General features: G+C 37.4%; 1 protein-coding gene across 1 annotated transcript in view; it reads right to left on the minus strand.

The window, feature by feature from the left end:
* LOC106463050 (period circadian protein-like) overlaps positions 1–811 on the minus strand; it is a gene marked incomplete at its 5' end in the record, with an annotated part of 38,910 nt that extends 38,099 nt beyond the window's left edge. Inside the window, 1 exon segment of the mRNA XM_022390457.1 lies at positions 720–811. Within this exon segment, the coding sequence (XP_022246165.1) occupies positions 720–811 (92 nt within the window).
* Between the last annotated feature and the right edge of the window lie 328 nt (positions 812–1,139).

The raw sequence follows: 1,139 nt of genomic DNA on the forward strand, positions 1-1,139 counted from the left end.
TAGAAAACCATGCAAATGCGTCGCTAGGCACTTGCACACGGGGCCTATGTCCCGATTCTATCTGACAGTGCCCGAATCCATTTCCATGATCGATGTCATACTGAAACGCCGAAAATTCCCGAAAGTTCTGAGCCCTAGCCCGAATATTTTAAGTACTTAGCGATGCTTCTGAAGTCATGAGAAACAAACAAATCCTCTTTTATTCCTATTCGATTGGTCGTATAAAAACTTAAAACCAAAAATTAAACAGCGAATCCTTGTGTATTAACACTTATTAGCATATCACAATTATCATCATTTTTAGTGTAAAGCTCTACAAGTCCTTGGGTTCCATTAACTGTAAAGCTGAAATTTGTCTTCTACCTAATAACTCGCAGCAAGGAAGATGTGAAATCGGGCGTAACTTTTAATAGCTGTTGACAATTCTTTTATGAACGAGAAAAGGGGCACTTTTGAGGCATAAAGACATGGGCTTAAGCCTCCCCTCCCCCACCCCCCCGTGCACGTCATTGAAAAACAGATAAATGAAGAAATTTTCTTCTAATAGATTGGAGCTTCATACCAACTTCAAACTATTATTTTATAATAACAGTTTCCACATGTGACTCTACAGAATTTTACATAAAACTGGAAATTTCGGTCATTTTTCGTTTTGTTCCATAACGTCAGTCATATTTCTCAATTCATTTAAACACTGCGCAAATACTAAAACTACTTACCCCATTTTTTACGATGAGTTTGTTTTTCAGTTCTTTGAAGGAAGGCGATTTGAAACTCTGTTTACGTCCTGGTAGAAGTTCTTCAGAATCAACTAAAGATAAATAATAATATTAAATAATAATCTCTTGGAATTTGACACTTCTATTCACTTCCAAAAATTAGCTTTGTGTAGTTTATGCCATCCATTTACAACCTAAAACAGTCGCATAACTCGAAACAAGACTTCAAATATTCATTTCCTGTGCCCATCCATGAAAAGTAATATATTGTTGCGTCATCGAGGTCACGTGACTGGTGTGGCGCCCTCTATTTCCTAGAACTATCTTGTTTTTCCATGAATGCTCTAGTATTTACTAGATGGGGTAGGCGGGTATATATAAGTAGGGGGAAAACGTGACGCGGGAAGGTAATGTGTGTGT

This window comes from Limulus polyphemus, unplaced genomic scaffold (assembly GCF_000517525.1).
Source record: "Limulus polyphemus unplaced genomic scaffold, Limulus_polyphemus-2.1.2 Scaffold1313, whole genome shotgun sequence".
Taxonomy (NCBI): domain Eukaryota; kingdom Metazoa; phylum Arthropoda; class Merostomata; order Xiphosura; family Limulidae; genus Limulus; species Limulus polyphemus.